Source organism: Monopterus albus, unplaced genomic scaffold (assembly GCF_001952655.1).
Source record: "Monopterus albus unplaced genomic scaffold, M_albus_1.0 scaffold260.1, whole genome shotgun sequence".
In the NCBI taxonomy this organism is placed as follows: domain Eukaryota; kingdom Metazoa; phylum Chordata; class Actinopteri; order Synbranchiformes; family Synbranchidae; genus Monopterus; species Monopterus albus.
Genome location: NW_018128140.1, coordinates 657,539 through 678,462, shown reverse-complemented (window position 1 = coordinate 678,462; position 20,924 = coordinate 657,539). Strand labels below are relative to the sequence as shown.

At 40.9% G+C, this 20,924-nt stretch overlaps 1 protein-coding gene across 1 annotated transcript in view; it reads left to right on the top strand.

Moving 5' to 3' along the window:
* The window catches only part of kdm2aa (lysine (K)-specific demethylase 2Aa), a 63,007-nt gene extending 42,361 nt beyond the window's left edge, over positions 1–20,646 (top strand). Inside the window, exons 17-25 of the mRNA XM_020621523.1 lie at positions 4,730–4,765; positions 4,950–5,055; positions 5,292–5,897; positions 6,017–6,164; positions 10,641–10,889; positions 11,948–12,111; positions 12,200–12,346; positions 17,350–17,568; positions 19,984–20,646. Coding sequence (XP_020477179.1) covers positions 4,730–4,765; positions 4,950–5,055; positions 5,292–5,897; positions 6,017–6,164; positions 10,641–10,889; positions 11,948–12,111; positions 12,200–12,346; positions 17,350–17,568; positions 19,984–20,165 — 1,857 coding nt within the window. The 3' untranslated portion in view covers positions 20,166–20,646. The remainder of the gene's footprint in view (positions 1–4,729; positions 4,766–4,949; positions 5,056–5,291; positions 5,898–6,016; positions 6,165–10,640; positions 10,890–11,947; positions 12,112–12,199; positions 12,347–17,349; positions 17,569–19,983) is intronic.
* Positions 20,647–20,924: the final 278 nt, after the last annotated feature.

The following is a 20,924-nucleotide window of genomic DNA, read 5'->3' as shown; positions in this document are numbered from 1 at the left end:
GTGTTCCACCCATAACAGAGAAAACGTAAGATCCAAAGCAGCTGCTTTGAGGTAGACTGGGTCTGAAAACGGGGCAGTGATCCCATCTTGTGTTCTGGCCATTTTCACATTGACAAAGATTCCAAGAAATCTGTTGTTCAGGGATACTTGGAGACTTCTGACCAGACCACTCAGGAAATAGACTTGAGGCTTCAGTTTTTCAAGGTGGTGATTGAGGGACAGCACAGAAGGAACAACAGCACTGATTGTGACTACCTTCTCCCCCTGTGTCATATCAGTTGCTTCCCCAAAAGGCTTCAAGATGTCCATCTCTTTCAACAGGTTCCATTCTTGTGCTGTGAATGACAACTCCTTGTGCCCAGCCTTTTCTAGAACAGCACAAAGATTTGGATGATCACACTGCAGAAGTGCCTTCACTTGCCTCATTGTTGAGTTCCATCTTGTGTTGGTAACAGCAGGGATACTTTTTTGTTCCCCAAATTCAGCTTCGAAAGCGTCTTTGAATGTTGTGCTTGTGTGCAGCAGTGAGCTGAGTTTGGATAACTTTGAAAGAGCAGGAGATGCTACTTTAGTTTCTTTTAAGCCATCTCTCACCACTAGCTGAAGTGTGTGTGCAAAACACTGCAAGCGCTGTTTCTTTGCCATAGCAGCATCTAGTGTTTCCTGCTCTTCCAGGGATAAGTCATGCCACAGCTCTGGGTCATCAAGATGATCCCCATCATCGTCATGCACCTCATCTTGAGTGGGGAAGCATACAGTGAATGCTTTCCGCATGTTTGCAGCATTATCGCTAATGATGAAGTCCAATTTTTCTTTAATGTTGTATTCATCACATATTGCCTCAAATTGTTCACAGATTCTGTCACCGGTGTGTGAGCCTTTGAAGCGGTCACAGCCCAAGAGTTTGGATTTTAGTTGTATCCTCTCCATATCTTTCTCTATCCAGTGCACAGTGACACCAAGGAAACCCCTCATCTTTCGGTCAGACCAAATGTCCACAGTGACTGAAACATGGTCTGTGTTGCTCAACTGAGTTTTTAATATTAAACGTCTCTCTGCAGCGAGTTTCTCTGTTTTTGAAGTCATTGTTTTGCGACACACTGGACTGTACTTACTGTCCACTACTGTCAGAAAGTGCCGAAAACTCTTATTTTCCACAATAGACAGGGGCAAGTTGCAACCAATAATCAAGTCAGACAATATTGAATTGGTGATAGCTTTCTGCTGTGGATGACTCATGCTATACTGCCCTACATGGATGTCCAGAAATTGTGAGATTGAAGGCTGTTCTGGTTCATTTGTGATGCTTTTGTTCATCTGGTATTCTTCAAATCTGTAAGATGTCATCGTATTAGCACATGTCAGAAAATTCCATGTAGTTAAACATGAATTGCATTTAGCAAATTATGCTATGTTGCCCATGTTAATACATAAATTGTAATATTGAGCATTTCTATTAATACTGTGTGCGTGCGTGTTATTACTAATATACTTTATTTCAGGAGCAGCATCAAAGTTACACTAGTCCTCACCATGCGTCAGTGACAGATAGTGAGCTAATAGACGACTTGTTGATTATAAATCTTGGATGAGTTGACTACTGGACTCAATACATACAAACTGGATGGCATGCCATGAGCGTGGCTGTAGCACGTTTCCTGATAAGCTAAAGTTAGCTTAGCATTAGTTCGTGAGCTCTACTTACCGTTCTTTGTGAAACTTCAAATGTCGAACGAAGTTGGAATTTGTTGCATCTTGGTCCGTAATCTTCGACCCACATGTTCTGCATACTGCAATTTGTTTTTTGTTGACCACTTCATAGTTTTTGTACCCGAATGAAATTATCTTTGGTACCATAGTTGCAGAGTGCTGCTTTGTTTACCTTCCTGGATTCATTTGATTGGCTACTGTGCTGACAGGTCACACATACATACACACAGGTGCAGAGAGCGAGGGGGAGGAGTGAAATGAATGGATTAGTGCACGCATTTAAAAATGTTTTAATATTTGGGTTTGTATCAAGTCTTTTCAAGTCAAAGGGCTCAAGTCCGAGTGAAGTCACAAGTCATTGGTGTTAAAGTCCAAGTCGAGTTGCAAGTCTTTTTACATTTTTTCAAGTCGAGTCTAAAGTCATCAACTTAATGACTCGAGTCCAAGTCATGTGACTCGAGTCCCCACCTCTGCTTGCCTGTGGTGGGATATATGCAATAAAGGAAGAGTACTCCCTTAGTGAATAGATCAGTCTGCAGACTTGGTCACAGAATAGTGACTCTAAGTCTGTGTTGCAAGTTTTTTCTAACACCATGACATCTTTACACCAACCTTCATTTATTTATATAGAAGCAGATTCCGCCTCCTTATGTTTTCCCAGATAACAACTTTGTTACACAGTCCGCTCTCTGTACCTGGAACCCCAGTAACTGTATTCCACTGTCCAAGATGGAATTGCAGAGCCAAGTTTCTGTGAAGCATAGAGAAACAGAATGTGAGAAGTCCAAGTTAACCTGGTTGACAATAAGAAGCTTATCCATTTTGTTGGCTAGAGAGCGGAGATTAGCTAGGTGTGTGGATCTTCACTGGCAATATTTTCTTCAGGTCATACAGAGAACTGCTGACCATAATGTCCACACGGCCTTTTGAGTTAGTAAAGCTGGGAGAGAAAATATTCAGAGTGAGTCTTCTAATGTTTAGGAGCCCCTCTCTAGTAAAAGTAATCTGAGATGGGTTGCAGAAGACTGGAAGAAATAAAAAACAAACACACGAAAGAGTGGACAACCGAGACAGTTGTTGGCGGCACCATGTTAATGTTACCACATTACTTTGATAATCTATATACAGTTGGGAAAGCCAGGAAATTATCGTTTTATTTAGATTTTTCATAGTTTGTTTAGAGTTGCTGTCTCTTTCTTATCCAGCCCATCAGCTTGATTCATGGGACTCGCATTTTGAGAAGTATTTTAAAAAAAATCTATTATGAAAGATCTTCAGAACAACAGTAATAGTGGCTACCTAATTAACTTCTAGATAAAAGGAACTCTCAGAACTGAATGTATGCTAACACGAGAGGCTCAAACTGACACTTGAGAAGAGCTAATGTCATTATATATTTGAAAATCAAATTTAAACTGAAGTCAAGCTGTGGTAATTACCTGTCCAGTAGAAATACTGCCAACTCTTCATCACTTTTAGGTCCTGTGATGTTCCTGGGTAAAGAAAAGTGTCTCCAAATACAAATGGACTGGGTATTATTCAGAACGAGGGGTAATGGAGGTGAAGGTGGCAGCACTGTGAGTGCATGAGATGACTGACAGTAGATTCTTACAAATGGCTATAGAGATACTAGCAGGAGCCAAAGGAACTTGATGTGTTCACAGAAGATCTGTCTTATGTGTTACGTTCAGGATATGAGAGTTTCAGCAAATATGACAAAAGCAATTTTTATAAAAGTTACAGAGCCCAGCTTTAAGAATTCTGTTTTCATAGTTTCTACAACAGTAGTGCTTCTTCTGACATTTTATTGTGGATCTTTTGTGCTGTTATCCCGGCGGCATGGTGACTCAGTGGATAGCACTGTTGCTTCACAGCAAAAAAGTTTCAGGTTCAAGCCCTGGCTGACCTGGTACCTTTCTGTGTGGAGTTTGCATGTTCTTCCTGTGCCTGCGTGGGTTTTTTCTGGGTACTCCGGCTTCCTCCCACAGTCCAAAGCTTGTGGCTTAGCTTGATTGGTGACTTTGAATTGCCCGTAGGAGTGAGTGTGGGTGTGTGGTTGTCTGTTGCTAAGTGTCAGCCCATTGATAGACTGGAGAAGAGGTGGAATATTCTTGTCTGGCCAAGTCAATCAAGTGATCTCAGTTCGCCTTCCAATTGCTGAAGGCAAACAGACCCCGAAACACATAGCAGCTGAAGGTGGCTGTAGTGAATGCCTGGGCGAGCAACACTAAAGAAGAACAAAACATCTTTTCCTGCAAAGGGTTTTACACAAATTATTAAATATGGTTATTTTGTTTGCATTCATGTGTTATTTGTCCACTTGCTTTTAAATTTGGGAAACATTGCCCTTTCAACACAAAATGCCCACACAGTTCTTTCTATATTGATCTAAACCTGCTCAAATCCATTTTTATGCCTCCATGTAGGGCTGCACAATAAATCATTTTGTGCACATGATTTAGGTTGCTATGCGATCTCAGTCTCATGTCACAATAAATCTGCTGTGTTTGCATTAATTAACTGGGAGATGCGTTGCATCAAACCAAGTGCTCTTTTATCCTCTAAGCTGCAATAACCAAGAGCGGGAATGTGTTACATCACACTACGAGCTGTAGACAGGAAGAGAAGACTGATTCAAACACAAATCCAATGTGGTTGACATAGTGAAATATATTTTATACCCTCCTGCAATTTTTGGGGTGTTGCGCTGCCTGCCCTATAAACCTAGCACCAAATAGCAGTTGAGGCAGTTTTGGTTATTGGTTAAAGCAGCTTAGTGAAGAAAAGGGAGAGCTTATTTTGATGCATGGCATCTAAGTGCTAATGCAAACATGGCAGAATCATTCTCACGTGAGACTTAGGTTGCATAGATATCTAAATCATGCTCACAAAATGATTTATTGTGCATAGAATTTTTTTGATTTACTAAAAATTATTTGTTTCTCTTCTGTGAGATCTGACAGTAGGCTTTATGAGGAGTAGTTGTCACTTCTGACATTTTTTGTTACTCTTGCTCCAGCAGTCCAAAGGCGAGAAAGGGGAGCGCCATGCTGTGGTGAGTATTTTTTAACTTTATGTTTAAGAAGTTTATTTCACAAAGCGCTTGAACTTTAACTCTAACTAGTTCCTTGTTGTGTCTGTGTTTCTGTTTCTCTTCCCCATACTGTCATCCTTTGATTTTTCTTTCTACTTTTCTTTTCATTTTTGTCTTCTTTTTTGGCTATTCAATGCATCTGCAGAAGCGGAAATCATCTTCTCTGCTGGATGCTCGTATGGCTAAGATTTATCGACGACAGAGACACAGTCGCGATGGAGATGACTCTGCTACTGATGATGATGATGAAGGTTTATCTATTTTAAAAAGTTAACTTAAAGAATCTTTTCAGTCTACTGCCCACATGTCAAGTCTACTTGGTTTCTGATACAAAAAAAAGAATAAAAGAATGTTTCTCTAAAAAAAAGTCTTCTTGAACTAAAATAATACCTGAACCGTAATTTGACATCCATATATCTTTTGTTGGTATTGTAATCATGTTAATCCAACCTCATTGTCTGTTCCATACATCTGTCTATCTCTGCAGCCTCTCAAAGAAGGACAATGATGATTTTTGCGCGAGGGGGAAGCCACACTTCAAAGAGGGGATTTAGTGCCAACAGAAGAGGCCTGCTGAGAGGAGGCTCAGCCCTGAGAGGAAGGAGAGGAGGGCTCATGTCTCCTGGCTCCTTCTCCGTCCTCAAGTTAAAGCGAGGGATAGGCATGAGGGAGAGTGGACGGAGGGGACGGGGAGTGAGGCTGCGGGGAGGCACTAGAGTGCAGCGACGAGGAGATGAGTCTGAGGAGTCAGATGATGATGATGACGAAGAGGAGGAGGAAGAGGAAGACAGTGACGATGGAGACAAAGAACGACAGCATCGTCAATGTAGGAAGAGGCGCAGGACTGACGAAAATGAAGATGAGGACAGTGAGGGGCAGGAGTTTGACCCAGATGAGATGGACATGCTGGAAGAGGAGGAAGAGGAGGAGGAGGAGGAGGTGGAGGAGGAGGAAGAGTTAGAGGAAGATGGGCACTGGGATTTGGACCCAGAACCTCCAGTCCTTCTGGTTTCTGATCTGAATGATGACCTGCTGAGTGGATCCTACCTGACTGTCACCCTACAGCACCCCCATAAGGCCAAGAGACAATCTGGTAAGACTTTAAAACCCAACATTTATGGTGTAGTAAATTAAATTTTGGTCATCCAAAATAAAATGTAAATTCAAAATGAACAAGTTAAACTCTGACACAAATGTGTTGTCGCTGCTCAGACTCTATAGTTCCCAAGCTAGAAGCAGCCATGGGTCTGAGGACAGCTGCAGTGGGTGCCATCCAAAGAAAGGCTGCTCCATCCAGACCTTTAAGACTCAAGAGTACTGACACCACAGCTGACACTGTAACTCCAAGAGGACCTGGCAGGTAGATATTGTTATTTGGTTTAATTGCAGCAACATCCTAAACTCGCATACATTTAGTTTGAGCAGAAGTTCTTTTGAAGGAAATCACAATCTCTTTTGTTTTTGTACCTTGTGGAAAAGATTTGGATATATATACACCACTTGGGAAGTTGGTCAGCCTCATCTCAGTATGTAGTTTTAGCTTTTTTGCAAATGAGGCCCATCACTGTTGTATTGAGATTTGAATTGGATCTACCAGTGCTGTCATGGGTCATCAGGGAAAACAGTAATGGACTGAGCACACATCCCTGAGGAGGCACTGTGCTCATTGTGGTGGTACTCGGTGATGATGGTGATGTTCTGCTACCATTCTGGAGTGACTGTAGTCTCCTTGTAGGTGTTGAGGTCCAGCATGTCCAGGTTCCCCACTGGGTCACAGTGGGGTGGAGGGCACATCAGAGGATCTAAAGTTTTTTATTACAGTTTTTCTCATTATAGGCCACAGTCACTTCAGAAAGGATTCCCACGCCTACATTTTATGCACAATTTACTACCATTGTTTACCCATCTATGGGGGAGAAATTCAAATAATTTAATGCTGTTGCGGTTCATCATGGTGTCCACTTTCATATTCTGACTCAAACATGTCAGGTAGAATTTGAGGTATTGTCACTGTTGAAAACCTAGCTTATTTGTCAATGTTTTCGTTTATGCATTGTCCTGGCCTCCTGACCAGTGTTGAAAAGTGTTCCCCCATTGAGATGTTTTTCCCCTGTTCAAAACTCGGTGGTTGTGGTTAGGATAATGTTAAGGCTAAGGTTCAGGTTAGGGGAAATGCATCTCGATGGGGAAACAGATTTCGACACAACACCAGCAGCAGGAGTTGTGCACCTTCACAAACTATCATCTCATTTTCAGTTCAGTTCAGTTTTATTTGTATAGCGCTGGAACACAACAAAAGTCATCTCAGGACACTTGAGAAAGTAAGGTCTAGACCATGAGCAAGCACGACAGCAGGGAGGAAAAACTCCCTGTAATGGAAGAAACCTCCAACAGACCCTGGCTCTTGGTAGGGGTGAGTGGATAGAGGAGAGAAAAAAGTAGAGAAAAGCAACAAGACGCAACAAACAATCAGGCACTGGGCAGGTTGATGTGGCCAGTGACTGCTCATCAGAAACACAGAGCTCCAGCTCTGATCAATGAGGTCAAAAGCAGCACTGAGATCTAAGAGAACAAGCATAGAGACAAGTCCCTTAAAATTCTGTGGAACACAGCCTCTTAATAGAGAGAGGTTAATTAGATCTAATATGGACGTGTTGATTAGGGCTAAAATGTCTTTGAGCAGCCTAGTCGGGATGAGGTCTAAGAGACAGCTTGATGATTTAGAGCATACGTGTCAAACTCAAGGCCTGCGGGCCACATCCAGCCCAGCCTACAATTATATCCGGCCCACGAGATCATGTTGTACATCTTTTTTTTTTTTTAATGGCCCAGCGATATAAAGCGCCAAAAAATCACAGACTTCAAATCCCATGATGCAGTGCAACAGCTGCCTTACCAAGTGATGGGCTACCTGCGATCATTCCTGCATCAATTACATCAGATCAATCAAGTGTCTGTTGATGTATACAACCCTAATTTCAAGTCAAAGCTAGCCCCTAACAGTGGCCAAGAGAAAAGTTGATTCTGAAAACAGAGCCTTTCAAAACCGGTGGGAGGCTGACTATATGTTTACTGGCATTGCCGGTAAACCTGTGTGTCTTATTTGTGGAGCTAATGTGGCCGTAATTAAGGAATATAATCTAAGACGGCACTAAGCCGTCCCTGGTAGGCCAGTGGTTAGTTAAGGTACAGCGCTCTCGCTGCTGCAGCACGGGTTCGAGTCAGGGTTGTGTCAGGAAGGGCATCCAGGGCGCAAAAACACGTGCCAAATGTCAACATGCGATCGTCAGTGATGAAAGGGACTTTCTAATCTAAGACGGCACTACGAGACAAAACATCAGGACAAGTTGAAAACCTGAATGCAGAGTAGAAGATACAGAAGGTAGAGGAGTTGAAGAGGAATCTGACATCACAGCAGATGTTTTTCACCAAAGTGAAATCACAAAGTGAAGCTGCTGTGAAAGCAAGTTTTATTGTGACAGAGGCGATGAAGATTAACAAAACATCACACAGGAGTCGTCTCATTGATGAACACCTGCAGTCCAACCTGAGAATCTCCACAACACAGAACCTTACCCCAAACATAAAATGAACTTGTTGCCAAGAAAAGATGCCAAGTATCCAGCTCTGGAAAAAAAATGGCATAAGAGCAAAGAAAATGGAATGTTTTGATTTATCATTTTAACTTTTACTTAAAAGCACAGTTTATTTTTTTATTTTTTTCAGGTTTTTTGCAGCATGTTCATATTTTGAATTTGTATAATTTTGACGAGATATTTTTATGGAAAACAAAATATTTTAAGTTATTTTAAGTTTTTTTAAGTTTAAGTTTATTTATTCTGGAATAATGTTGTATCCTGTCTGTTTTGATTCATATTTATGCTCAAAAATCATTTATTTTTAGCCTGTTCAATAAATGTTTGTCCTTGAGTTTGACACCCCTAATTTAGATGAAGCAATTGAGTTCAACTCTAAGATAGATGGGAGAGAACTTGTACGGTCATATGGGAGAGAAGCAGCATACATATAAATGAGGTCTTATAGATTTTTCTAAAGCCATTATACTTGATGGCACATCTGTGAGAGTTGTGGGAATAATTTGATAATTTTTTTTTCTCTAATAGCTGTGATTTTATTTGTAAAGAAGCTCATGAAGTCAGTATGTCATTGTGTGGGAGTAAAGTTAAGGTGGCTGCTCTTCATTGTGTTGGCACATGGCACTGTAGGGCTACATCTAGGAGGCCCCACACTGGCTACATGGGACTGGCTTTTGAGTTTTCCAGTTTGGGTGCAAGAGACTCAGAGTGAGGCTTTCAAATGAGTTATAACTATGTTTAGGCCTAGGTTTGAGTTGAAGATTGCTGCCACAGTACAAGGTCTTCAGCGCTCAGAGACATGGCCAAGATAAGGAAGGCTGAAACCTGACCACCACTGAACAAGACACACAAGTTGAAACGTCAAGACTGGGCCAAGAAATATCTGAAGACAAATTTTTCAAAGGTTTTATGAACTGATGAGATGAGAGTGACTCTTGACGGACCAGATGGATGGGCCTGTGGCTGGATCAGTAACGGGCATAGAGCTCCACTTCGAATCAGATGCCAGCAAGGTGGAGGCGTGGTACTGGTACGGGCTGGTATTATTAAAGATGAGCTAATTGTCTGGCCTTCTAATTGAGTTCACCCTCGACATTATCAGCAGCTTTGCACGCTGTCCCTGGCAATGTATGGGAAACACTCGAGAGGAAAGCTTACTTTAAGCAGACAACTGAAGGGCCTTGTTGATATCTGGCTTTTTTCTGTTCTTCTGTCCTGGTGTGTATGGCTTTAACCTTACACTGGTGTTTTGATCAAAATGCTTGTTTAGAATCCTGTCTGTGATTGGCTTTTATGGAAACAGTCACTGTGAAGGTAACAATGACGTACGCCTGCTCCGTATAATACTCTCTCTAATAATCGGTATATTTCTCTTTATTTGCTGGGGAAATAAACAGTAGGTCATGGTAAGGTAATAATGTTTTAATGAAGTGCTACTGAGTAACTGCTTGAATGAATGTATCACTGTCTGAGGAGGGCACAAGCTGTACAGGTAATGGAGAACTGAGGGGGCCATATAACAGCAGAGGAAGTAGAGGGACTACTTTGTAGGCTAACTAATCAGTGTGATGCATAAGTGTTTGAGGGTTCACTAAAGTAACATTTAAGTAATGAGTAATGAATGAGTAGTTACTATTTTGTACCCTACAGTGTTTTAGAATGGCAGGTAATTAAGAATGACTCATGAAGAAAGTGGGGAATATGATCGACTTATCCATAATTATAAACCAATCACTACCTAATGAATCAGTGATATAGTATCTCCCAGTCTGACTAATCATTAAAGTCCTATAGTAGAGGTTATTAGGGAAGTGCTTATGAAAACACAAATCTTTCATGTACTTGTAACTGTGCACATATTTGTGTACCGTATTGTAAAGTTTTACCATTTATTTTGTTTTAACAGTGACAAATAAGAGGTATCCAGAAAGCAGGTTCAGTGAGTACTCTGGGTTGTTCACCCCGAGTTATGCTAAATAGGACAGTTAGACTAATAAGAGCTGTGACTATATTCACTATACCAGTGTTTAACTACAATGGTTTAAATAGACAACAGCTGACACTCCACCAAAGATTTCTGTAAATGTAAGGTCAATAAATGCTCTGATGTCAATTTGATTAGACCTCTATTTGGCCCAAACAGAACCGTTCTGAACAGTTCCTGCCTTTTGTGGGTGTGTGTGGTATGTATGCATTTGACATCATGAACCTGATTTGATGTTTTCTTGGTTATCTTTTAGGCCACGTTTGCGGTGTAACCATGGTGACAGAGGAACTAGAGATCACTCTGCGTCTTCATCAGAGGAAGAGGAAGCTGCTACTCCTGCCTCTTCCTCCTTGTCTCCTCCGTCTATGCTGATTCTGCCATCCTTTAAGGATGTGGGCAATGAGAGAGGAGGGGAGAAGGAGGTGTGGGTATCTGTCTTTAGATACTTGAGCAGAGCTGAGCTGCTGGCCTGCATGACTGTTTGTAAGGCCTGGTACAAGTGGTACGTGTCTCGCTTTTATACAGCAAACGAAACACATAACATATACTATGGGGGATATTTACTGAACTTTCTGAAAATTATGCTCAGGTTTGCAAAATATTGAGGGACCACAATATTTCAATTTACCTGCCTATTTATCAACACTGATGATGTAAGTGAGCACAGCCACAGCAGTCTTAATTTGAATATACCTTAGATTAGGATCTAATATCATAGATTAGTAATCTATGGGATGATTGGTTCCCTGTTATCATCAGGTGTTTACAGTTGTCTCACATCTACTTTAGGGAAGACTGTGTACTGCAGGTACAAGAAGAAGGCAAATTTTTTGCTGCTATGCTTGGGTTGTAACCCACCTTTTGAACATACAATATATTGCATTTAATCCTTACCATGAGAGCCATCAGAATAAAGGCTTTTAAATTAATTTTCAGGAGTGCCTTGGATTTTTCCTTGGTTTATCTATTTTTGCTCCCTTTTTCCAAAGAGCACCTTTGGAGTGAATGTCCTGAGCTCTCTATCTTCTCTTCTTTTTACAAGTCATTTTTTATTTTGTTCAGTAATTGAATGGTGTGACCTGAAAGCCTGTAAAAGTCAGTCACATACTACAAACACCCTCTCCCCTCCCTCCTCAAACGTGTTCTTAACTCTAAGATGAATAACAGTTGCCACACTGATGGCATGGCCGTAAATTCTATACCTGCTTTCCCTGATGTTAAATTTCAGCCGTAATTCCATAAATCAGGGTAGGATAAATCAGGTCCTGAGGGTATTTGTATACATTTCCGTCTCTCCTCCCTTAAAATACATATTGCATGAGACCAAATGCACAAATTCCTGTGGTGCTGCCTATTTTCCCCTTTTTCTCTGGCACAAAATCCCATTGCAACTTCTTAGTAAGTATGAACACATGCAATTTCTCTCTTTAGCACCAAAGAATGAGCCACAAAACCTTAGTAAATGTCCCCCTAAGTCATTGATTTTCCCAAGTTGTGACCTTGTTAACAGAAAAGTTGAGCTTCAGCAAAACGTGTATAAACTAGTCCTGTAACATGCAGGAGCTGTGACAAGCGTCTGTGGAGTCGCATAGATGTCAGTCGGTGCAACCCAATCAGTAACCAGTCCCTAGCAGGCATTGTCAAACGCCACCCCACCTCTCTAGACCTGTCATGGACCCCCCTGGCCAAGAGACAGCTCAACTGTCTGCTCACAAGACTCCCAGGTACAAACACAGACGACTAAAACATACACAGAGATCACCCTGTCCCTACATGTCTCATTACACCCTGTCTGTCTGTGTGTGTCTTTAGGTTTGAGAGAATTGAGGGTGGCTGGTCTGCCCTGGTCCTCTCTGTCAGCGCTGGTCTCCCCAACTCTGCCCTGCCTGCAGCTGCTAGACTTGCGTTGGTGTGAAGGCCTTAAAGACACCCAGATTAAAGAGATAATCATCCCACCTGGTCAGTGTCATCGTAAATTAGCCGACTCAAAGCTCAGTTCTGTATATCACAGGCTCTGTTTAGGTGTTGGCATGGAGTACAGTGTTGCACTGGTGAAATGGTGTATAACTGGGCAGCACTCAGGTTGAGTCCTGTCCTGCACTGGTTGGGTACCAGTTGGGAGTGCAGTAACAGGTGTTGTGAAGCCAATCCAGCAGCATGCTACAATCTTGGTACCTAGTTCATCTTGTACAAGCCGCTGCCCTCCTCACCACATAAAACTTTCTGAAATTGTGCAAAACTCTTTATTCATGTTATTTTTTGTTATCCTCTTATATTTTGATTTTCAACCACCTAACAGGATCATCACAGAAAAATACAATTGTATAACTGTTATAGCATTAATGCTATAATTACTTGCAGGGACCATCATCAAAGTGCAACACCAAAACGAGATGATACAAAAATATTCGCACTTATTGTAGCCCAGTGTCACCAAAATAACTTGTACCACAACACTTAGTTTGGAAAAATATATCTACGTGTAGTTTAAACCCTTAATATGCTCCCAAAACACTTTAATTTAATGTCAAACTCAACTTAATACATTATCCTTAACAGAATAATGTATAAAGTACTGTACAGTAAACCCATATACTGTATGGTATTGTACAGTCTCCCGCAGTACAGTGTACAGCATAATGTAAAATAGCAATGTTACCCCTATATGTATAAGCATGCTTTCCTTGGTATGCACTGGTGTTGTTTTCTTTGGTATATGATGGTAGAATATGGGTAAAGGCAGTACAGGTACAGTAATAATTTAACTAAATAAAAGATGTTGTAAAAATTTAAAATAAATAAATAAAAAATACAGCAAAATGTGCGGGTACTCACCAGTAATAAATGATTTAATTGAAGATCAATCAAGAAGTTCAACCTTCTCCTGGAGCATCTTAAACCTCTTAGGGCAGGGGTCCTCAACCCCCGGGCCCTGGACTGGTACCGGTCCATGGATCATTTGGTACCGGGTCACAAAGAAAAAAATTTGTGGTTAAAATTATAGTTATTTTTCTTTCATTAGTCTTAGTTTGAAAAAAACGACTGTTTCTGCCCTTGCCTCACTACTGCACTTGACTCTGGCACGCCATTTTACGCATCAGCGACACAAGCTAACCTTTTTAAAAAATGAGCCAAAAACAAAATTCACTGAAGAGCTTTTTCAGGAAGGAACGAGCAAACGATGGGAAAGCAAAAGGGTCACAGGCTGCCAGCAAAAAGAAAGCCGCATTTAAAAGAAAATACCACAATTCCTACCTAAGTTACGGGTTCATCACAACAGGTGATACACAAGCTCCACATTTGCGGTGACTGACTAGCTAATGAAGCCATGAAACCCTCAAAAATGCTTCGCCACATTGAGACAAAACACCCTGCATTAAAAGACAAGCCCTTGGAATTTTTTTCTAGTTGCAGGGAAATAAACCCAGGGCTCCCACTGACTCTGCATTATAGTGAGTTGATATTATAGTGTAGAATTGTAGAATGTGCCGCACGGCGTTTGGGAGGCATCTTAGGGCTTGAGGAATAGCAAACTGAAATTGCAAAAACACTTGGAGAAACACTCAAGATCTACACGCGGTAAACTGAACAGTGCGGGGATGTTGGGCAGCATTACGTACGATAATATTTATGTTTATGAGAGCAACAAAGCATCATGGCCCCCCAGCAGACTAGGCCTAGAGTGGCATAACTAACTGTAAACGTTACCAAAAATGAAGGTCAACATTCGTAAAAATACCACGGAGGATATTTGCAGATTCCGCAAATTTGCAGGGGATCCGCAGAGATCTATTAGTTAGGTTCCAAGGAAAAATCTGCGAAATCTGCACCCTCATCTTGCTCATTGTCATAGGTGTGTCTGAATGAAGCTAAAAAAGCACAAAAACAAGCTACTTACATCTCAACTGTCTCACAGCCAGCTGTTTCGATGCGAAAATAGGTTGTAGCTTGTTGTCAGCCTTACTACATTTTACAAATTAAAATCAAGACTACTCCTCTTACAGAACAAAAATGGGAGAAATATGATCTTTCCTGCTAGTTCCTGTCAGTACTCTGGCTGCAGCATTTTGGATAAACTGGAGGCTTTTTAGGGAATTTTTGGGACATCCTAATAGTAAAGAGTTAGATTAGTTTAGCCTATACAGCAGGAAGAATACACTCACCAGCCACATTGTTAGGTACACCTGTACAATTGTATGCAATTCATTGCAACACTTTGGCCTTAACATTTGTGTTTATGAAGCTCAAAATGTTTGTTTTTGGTGAAAGTGTCATAAATGCATAAATTAAATTTTCTTTATTATTAAGATTATAGGTAAAGGTGGTGGTGTACTGGACTACATTATATTTAGAGGTGTCTATATTTCTGTCCTCCTCAGCTAAATACATGCGTGTTTCCATGCTGTGATAAATCAGCTGTGCCAGGCCTGCTCAGTTGTCTAACATGGGGAAATTCCTGTGTCCAATTTAGTGCAGTTCTTTTAATCCCAATAATATGTTCTAGTCTCTGTAGTAAAATGCTGTGATTAGTGGTGTCAAAAGCAGCACTGAGAGGACAAGCATAGAGAATGTGGACGTCATAGATAACTGGAAAACATTTTGGGGAAAACCTGGTCTGATTAGCAGAGACAGCACCATGGACTCTAAATCCTGACTGAAAATCCTCAAACAAATCATTCTTGTTCAAGTGATCACATAACTGCTTTGCAACAGCTTTTTCAAGGATTTTAGAAATAAACAGGAGATTGGATATTTGTCTATAATTAGCACAGAACACCTGGGTCAAGAGTAGGCATTTTGAGTAGAGGTTTAATTACTGCAACCTTAAAAACCTGGAGAACATAGCCTGTTAATAGAGCGAGGTTAATCAGATCTAGTATGGATGTGTTGGTTAGCGGTAAAACATCTTTGAGTAGCCTTGTCAGGATGGGGTCCAGGAGACATGTTGATGACTTAGATAAAGCAACTGTTGAGGTAAACTCGGACAGATCAATGGGAGAGAAGCCGTCTAAATATAAATGAGGGCTTACAGATGTTTCTAAAGCCACTGTACTTGATGACACATCTGTGAGAGTTGTGGAAAGAGTCTGATAAATTTTTTCTTTAATAGTTGTGATTTTATTTGTAAAGAAGCTCATAAAGTCATTACTGCTGAGATCTAAAGGAATATTAAGCTCAACAGCACTGTGGCTCTTTGTCAGCCTGGCTACAGTGCTGAAAGGAAACCTGGGGTTGTTCTTATTTTCCTCTATCAGTGATGAATACAGTTCTGGCACTACAAAGGGCTTTTTATATGCTATTAAACTATCTTTCCAGGCTATGAAAAACTCTTCTGTTAATACTGCTTATTATCTTATACTAGCCTTATGTTGGTTTACTGTTTACTTGCCCCTTGCATGGCCATATGTACATGCACATTGAGAGCTGATGTACCAGAGTCAAATTCCTTGTGTGTCTGACACACCTGGTCAATAAAGCAGATTCTGATTTTGATTCTTAGTGGAATGCCACTTCCTTTCCATTTGTCATGATGCCTGCTTTAGGGAGTGGAGCTGTTCCACGGGGCCTCCTCTGTTTCACTGCCTTCTTTTTCAGAGGGGCAACAGAATCAAGTGTTGAACGCAGGGAGGCTGCATCACTATCAACAAGATTATTTCTTGACACAGAAGTTCAAACTCAGTTTCCAGCCTTCTTTTATCAGCTCTGTTTTCTCATGTCCTTGACTATTTCATTATCTGTAACAGCACCTACATCACCATGAACACAGACACCTGTTGAACTGGACTACATTGTTTTCAGAGGTCTCTATATTTCTGTCCTCCTCAGCTACATACATGGGAGGATCAGAATATCAGGAACACCTCTGAATATAATGTAGTCCAGTACAACACCACCTTTAACTATAACCTCAATAATAATCGTATAATTAAATTTATGCATTTATGACAGTTTCACCAAAAACTGAAACATTCTGAGCTTCATAAACACGGATGTTAAGGCAGACGTGTTGCACTGAGCTGCATACAGTTGTACCTAATAAAGTGGCCGGTGACATATAATCTGTCATGCTCTGTTCAGTTAGGTATGTTCATGTCCAGCCTTAAGTCTAACTTCAGCCCTCTTAACAGACATGTTAGAATTTAAACTTAGCCTTTTACACTCATTCAACTCCACCAGCTGTTCTGATTTTACTGCAGCTCATTTCTCTTTTAAAATATCTGCAGTGCTGTGAGGGGGGCAACTGGCATTGTTTGGGTGAATTTGACTGCAAATATGTCACTGTATGCGGCTGCCAGACTAAACTAAAAAGGGGCTTTACACAGATATAGGCATAGCCATTGTGAATGTCTAAAAATGTCCGTGCTGGTAACTGGTTTCTTAACACAAGTGCTAAGATAAACACCGATTAGCCATGTCAAATGGCTCGATCATCATAAATATTAACTAATAACATTCACAGCAGCAACATTTAACCAAATGTTAAATGTTCATTGCTATTCCTGTTCAGTGATATAAACCTTAGTTGAGTTATAAGTTTTAAAACCCAGCGCAAAGCTGAACCCCCAAGCAGCAGCTGCTATGTCTGCTGCCCACAGTCTCTCCCTCTGCCAGACTTGCTTCTGGCTTGCCCCAATTCCATGCGAAAATCTAAAAAGTCCAAAATTGACAACAAAATCTAACCACTCAGCGTTATACTGTACATGAGGCTTTGCTGAATTTGTCAGTATAGAAATCAAATTGTTTCCGGTGGAACTGGGAGAGTACCCCTTCAGTAAAGCACTCAAAACCAAGCATTCAGGGGCCAGGGACTGGCTACAATTTGAGTGACATTTCATTTCAGTGGTACAAAACCCCTTCTGGGACATGGTGATGTGCACTGCACTGCAGAGTTCAAGAAAATACAGCCTTTGATGTTGATATCAGCTCTAGTGAGCCTTTCCGTCTCACTGTCTGTCCTGTAGGTTCAGAGTTGTCTCGCAGCAGACTGAGGAACATGGTAACGCTACATCTATCTGGTCTGGATATCAGTGACACTACTTTGAGGCTGCTGCAGCGCCACATGCCCCAACTGGAGAGACTGGACCTTGCTCACTGCAAGAACATAACTGACTCTTCCATTGCCCTGCTAGCAGCAGCCGGGACTCACACCCGCAACAACCTCACTGAGCTCACACTGGCAGGTAGGTGTTTAAGCACAGTCCCCATTATGACGTGGACTTTAAGCTGTTGTCTGATCCTGCAGAATTTCATCTAGTTGGTTCTTTGGTTTGGTTTGATGGTTGAACTGTTTAGTTTCTGTGGTTTTCTCCACTGTACAACCTAGAAGTGATGTCTTTAAGCAGCATTCAGCCTGCCCTTCTGTCAGGAAAAAATTGGTATTGGTAGTGATTGTGACTGATATGTCAGAGGTTCCACCTGACCAGTCTGTGTTGCTACCACTAGTAGCAAAGGTCCCCTCAGATTCATCCCATGCTGCAAGTTCATCCTTTAAACCCTCAGTCAAAGATCAAAGTGTTTATTTGTAATATGCACAGTTAGGAAACGTGTTTCCCTGTACAATGAAATTCTTACTTTGCCATCCACATGAGTGCCACATAAAACAAGTGAAATATAAAGTAGATGAACAATAACACAAATCTAAATAGGCAGTAAAATCACAAGTCTAAGTCACTTTAAAGCAGCAAGTGAAGTAAGCAAATATAAATACAACAAGAAAACAATATAATGTAGAGAGAATATATGCAACATGGGAGTCATGGAGTGCAAATACTCAGCAGTGAGTGTGCAATTATGCATGTGCAAAATGAGTATGTAAACGGTACAGATGGAATTGCATGAGGTAGATTCTGAGTCAGCTGTTTAGGAGTCTCATGGCAGTTGGAAAGAAAGAGCAGGAATCTTCCATATATGAATGTCTGTTTTGTGTACTGGTTTGAAAGGGTTTATCTTAGAAATCATATGATCACTATTTGTTCAGGTACAGAACATATTAGGCTCATTCAAGATGGATTGCCTGACTTGTCTGCCTGTCTCTCTCTAACCTTTTTTATACGGACAGCTTTTTTTTATTTAAACCCCTTTTACACTACACTCAAAAAGCCCAGAAAACTGCCACTCCTGTGTTCTTTTTAGACAGATGCTGTATTGGATGTATGATGTTGAACATAATGTCCAGGGTGTAGCTGTTGTGGTGGGTGGCCAGTAATCAGGCAGGATGGCTTGGATTTAACAACTATTTACGGGTGATCTGTAGCATGGCAGCATGAACAGGAATATGGGAAGAACAATGATATACCTGCGAACCTATACAGTATATCATAGCAGCAACATAGCACACCTAGTTGCAGAGCAGTAAAATAACAGGCAACATAATACAATGAACAGAACACAACAATAGCCTATAATCGTGCATACTGTATAACACAACCATTGGTAAAACAATGCATACCGGCAGCATTCAAAATTAACTTTTTGATGCACCAGCCAAGATGTCAGGTAGATGAAATGTCCACCTGCCAAACTTATAGTCAGTACAGAAAATATTCTGACCCTTTCAGGTTTGCCACATTTTGTTTTGTTTCAGACTCAAAATGAATTAGGTTTATTTTTTCTCATTGATCTACACACAGTACTCCACAGTGATAAAGTGAGAACGGGTTTTTTGGGTGTTTTGTAAATATATTAAAAATTTAAAAAAACTGAAATATCCCATTTACATACAGACCCTTTGCCTTAGTACTTGGTTAAAGCACCTTTGGCAGCAACGACAGCCTCAAGTCTTCTTGAGAATGATGCTGCAAACTTGATGCCTTTCTTTTGGAATTTTCTCCGTTCTTGGCAGAATCATTTGAGGTCAACCAGGTTGGATGGTGAGCATTGGTGCACAGCCATTTTCAGGTCTCTCCAGAGATGCTATTGTAGGTTCAGGTCGGGACTCTGGCTGGGCCACTCCAGGACTTTCATACAGTTTTCCTGAAGCCACTTCTAGGTTATCTTGGTGTTAGGCTTCAGGTCATTGTCTTGTTGAAGTGTAAACCTTCACCCCAGCCTGAGATCCTGAGCGCACTATATTTTTCTGCATCCATCCCTCCCTCTATCCTGACTAGTCTCCCAGTCCCAGTTGCCATAGCCTGATTCTACCTCCACCGTGATTTGACTGTAGGGATGAGGTGATGCTCAGTGCCTGGTTTTCTCCACACACACTGTTGGGAATTGTGGCCAAATAGTTCTTTTTTTTTTTTATTCCATCAGACCAGAGGACTTTGCTTCTCATACTCTGAGTCCTTCAGGTGCCCTTTGGCACACTTCCAGTGGGCTGTCATATTCCTTTTAGTGAGGAATGGTTTCTGTTTGACCACTCTACCATAGAGGCCTGAGCACTCCAGTCTGTAAACCAGCCTAGAAGTGTTTTTTCTAAAATACTTTGTGATCTGCAGCAGATAATTCTGCAGGGAGCACAGGCTGTTACCAGCCAGGTGTCTATTCTGTCCAATCATGATAAAGTTGTTCTTTATTTAGTCACAGCTAAGCGTGTTTTAAAAATTAAAAATCTCTATCTCTACCTGTGTCTCTGCCTCTCTCTGTCTCTTCTCCAGGCTGTAGTGAGCTGACAGATGGCTGTCTGTCTTACGTGAAGCGCCTCTCCTCGCTGACTCTGTTGGACCTCAGAGGTTGTAAGGCTGTCAGCAGACGAGTCTGTGACATCTTCATCTCTGACCTGTCCTACATTGCCCTTTACTGTATGATGGAGGAAAAGCTTATTCAGCGCCTGGACTAACACAAATACTGTTACGTGGTCTACTGTTGGAGAGGAGAAAAAAATGCTTTTTCAAATTTACTTTCAACATGCCTTGTTTATCAAAACATGGAGAGAACCAAACCTGCTTTTAAGCTAACAATCCTTTGACGCCCAAAACAAATAGCTCCTAAATTCAATGTCTTCTGGTACAAGCTGTAAATAACATTTTTGGAGTTGTTAGAAGGGTCTTTCTTCACTGTTGATAGAACAATAGAAGCAGTTTCCCCTTGCCTCCTACCATCAATATCACACCTATCTGGCAAAGCTATAAACAAGTGTTTTTCTAAAATGTCTCTTTCTTTAAAAAGTTTTGAATGGTTAAATTCATTGACTCCAAATATTATGACTCCTCAAAGGTTGACATTGTCTTCATATTTTATATCATTGCTTAATGATTTGAATTTATTGTATTGATTACACATTTGCTGAATGAGTATTCAATAAATGTGAATGCAATGAATGATTTATTTGACAACCTTTGTGTAGAATTTAGCATAAAATTTTCCATATTAATATAACAGTGGTGTTTATAGTTATGGGAAAAGTGGGTATCATCTTGAAAACTGAGGTAAGGATTTTTGTGCAGATACAACCAATTATAGCGTGTTGGCAATTGGGCAACATATGTAAATAGGCTTTATGTCTGTACAAGATGAGCAAGTACTCAGTAGTTTTATACAGTGCCTATAAAAAGTATTCATCCCCTTGGATGTTTTACCCTTTTATTGATTTTATAAA